Raw genomic sequence first — 2,869 nt, 5'->3', positions numbered from 1 at the left:
TTCGCTTCGCTGGACAACAGTTTGATTTTGAACTTCGCTTCGAACCTTTTACGGGTAGCGCCGCATACGATACTGTATTGAAGGTTTATAGATTTTCCTTCCCCGGTAAAAAGTGCATCCACTCGAAGATACTTAGGGTCCAACTCATATCCGAGAAAGTGGCCCTCGGGAGATCCGGCGAACACTGATGGCATCGAAATCATCAGGACCAAGATCACCAACTTGCAGTCCGATCTACACATGGATGGAAACGATGAGATGAAAAGTTACTAAACATGTAGCGTTTCCTTGATCAAGCCAATAACCACTGGTAAACAACCCAATACTGGCATCGGCGCTAGCTGATGAGTTAGTCATCCGAAGATGTTTTCAACTCCCTATCGAAGTTCAATCACTTCCTGATGCTACCGAAAGTAAGGATCCTCAGAAGTCTCCCTCATTCTGGAGCCCTTCTGCTCTACCGACATCGATCAACTCGCGTACCTCACGTAAAAAGCTAGGAATGAACAGGATTCCGCACAACCTTGGGCGGCGTAAATCCGCCGCAAACTGTACACGGATAGATCACCTATGATCAACTCTGGCTCCAGTGATCCTCTAACTATTTACACTCAACCAAGGGAACCTTGATAGAGTTAGTCGACTAGGTGGTGTGGAGAGGACCGAAGACTTGCAGGGCTCCCCCCTGAAGTTTCGGTCACGGGACAGGTGCCCGACTAGGTGGTGTCGTATCAACGACTCACGTCTCCCACGGGTCTGTCCCGTCACCCAATCCACTAAGAAAAGAAAAGAAAAAAAACTGTCAGTTACTAATAACTTTCCTTCGGAATCCTCGGATTATTGAAGCACCTGCGAGCGACCCACCTCGCCCGCCCATCGAATCACTTCCTCTGGAGTTGACCCTAGCCTCTGGCGAGACTTTCCAGGAAATCAAGTCAAGACAGGCACGATCACCGTTGGAGGCGACTGTCTAGGTCGTCTTAGTGGTACCTCCACACGCGACAGTGTCTGCAGGAATTGACAAGTACTGAATAGCAATGGCTGCCAACGATTGGCGCATCATCTGAGAATTCAACGCATTATCCGACATGAGACTCAGAGGAATGCCAAATTAAGACACCCAACGATCCCAAAACAGCTTCCACGTAACTTCAGTAGCGGTGGATGGAGCACCGACAACGACACAGTACCCGGTGGACGCGTCGGTGATGACCAAGAAACATGTGAGCTGAGGATCATCGGGAGCCAGCTATCTTTCTGAGTGATTCTCTTACTTGAGAAGCCATGATCAATCGTCAAGTGTTTCACCCGTTGACCTCCATCGGTCAGACCTCGCGGATCTTTAGGAGCCGTGAGCATAGCTAACCGATCCCCAGCCTTAGTATACATGCACCGATCACACTTGTCCACCTAGAGTCTGCACGCCTTCGTCAATCGAGGAAAACAGGCAGAGCGCACAATCTGACCCTTCATCGACCAAGGAGCTTGGTGCGAGGCTAGCTCATGGAAACTATAGATGGGCATCGTTATGGGTTTTGGACGATTCACGCTACGGTGTGCGTCACGTGAGTAGTTTACGGTTACGGAAAAAGCTTACGACTTTGCGGTTGGTGCTGAACTGCCGTTTTGCAATTGTGGCGTAAACGTTCGCTGTAAGACACCTCATCGTAGCTCGAATAGTCGTTGAATTTATTTCTGGTGGCCCGGATCCAACCAAACCGAGGAGCGTGTAACATTTGGTTCCGCATTGACCATTCGTTTCCCTTTCAAATACAATCCGTCTTACCCCCAGGCTGACCCGAAACTGCTCAGCCGGTCTCGTCCACGCACGCGCATTCATATGCAATAGATTTTGACGACTTGAATGGCGAATCCTCGTCTTGTCCGTAAGACTGCTTACGGCGCCGTAGCTTTACGGCTCGGGGCTTGAAGCGTAACCGCAAGTGAGCAGTCGTAACGGTCCGTAACGTAATTCTACCCATCTAGACTCACAAGGCCGTGGGTGGCGAAATGAAGACAAGCTTCTGTTGTACATCGACCCTCCAGACTCGCAATTGGCTTGCAATAGGTTCCTTCGGAATTAACTGATTCCGATCAATCGTCCGTGCCTCAGGCAACTACTTGACAATGCAACAAAAGGGCATTAACCGAATGGAGGGAGACTTCACCGACGGACACGGCGACAGTTATGACTAAAACCGAGTAGTAGCAGCAGCAGTAGAAGTGGCATCAATAATAACATCACAGTGACTTGGAAGTTACCAAGCATCAGCCCACGAGTCTTCAGGAGGAGTAACGGCTAAGGACAAGAACGATACGGTAACCAGTATGAATACTTAACTGTTATTACTTCGAGCCGCTTGCGGTCTAACAGCAGGTTTCTGGTGCATCGCTGCAGCGCGAGTGTTTACCCTGAAAACAGTGTAGTATAGATCCTCAGTGCGAGAGAGTAAGGCTCTTTCCAGGGCTTACACTGGGGCCGGAGGCGCTACACCAGGCCTGCCGAGAAAGCCCGCACTCCTGTGCTCATATCGTTGGAAGTCTCCACGACCAGTAGGTTGACGGACATCTCTACTAGCGAATCCACCGCCACTACGTCCTCCACCTCTACCCTTGCCACCTACACCAGCACTGCCAATGAAAGATACCAACAGTGAATATACCTCTGCCGAAGCGGCCAGGAGCACTAGTGGTCTCTTGTACTAGACTTGTGAACCATTGTGGGATTTCTTGCTTGTTCTCTTCAAGTAAAGTCTGTAAAATATGGAATACCACACACAAACGAAGCCCACATATACACTCACCCATAGATCCCGAAGATGGGCTTGCTACCCTCATTAACGAAAGCTATAGCTGTTCCTAAGTTACC

At 49.7% G+C, this 2,869-nt stretch overlaps 1 protein-coding gene across 1 annotated transcript; it reads right to left on the bottom strand.

Moving 5' to 3' along the window:
• Positions 1–2,262: 2,262 nt before the first annotated feature.
• On the bottom strand, positions 2,263–2,838 carry Pmar_PMAR009652 (hypothetical protein; the record flags this gene model as incomplete). Its single annotated transcript, XM_002773136.1, has 5 exons — positions 2,263–2,299; positions 2,351–2,412; positions 2,473–2,620; positions 2,664–2,754; positions 2,833–2,838. Coding segments are annotated over 5 exons (344 nt in total), but the record flags the coding sequence as incomplete, so codon positions are not given.
• Positions 2,839–2,869: the final 31 nt, after the last annotated feature.

The sequence above is a fragment of the Perkinsus marinus genome (assembly GCF_000006405.1).
Source record: "Perkinsus marinus ATCC 50983 genomic scaffold scf_1104296959302, whole genome shotgun sequence".
Classification (NCBI taxonomy): domain Eukaryota; phylum Perkinsozoa; order Perkinsida; family Perkinsidae; genus Perkinsus; species Perkinsus marinus.
Note: the sequence above shows the minus strand (reverse complement) of the source record. Positions and strands in the feature narration are given on the sequence as shown.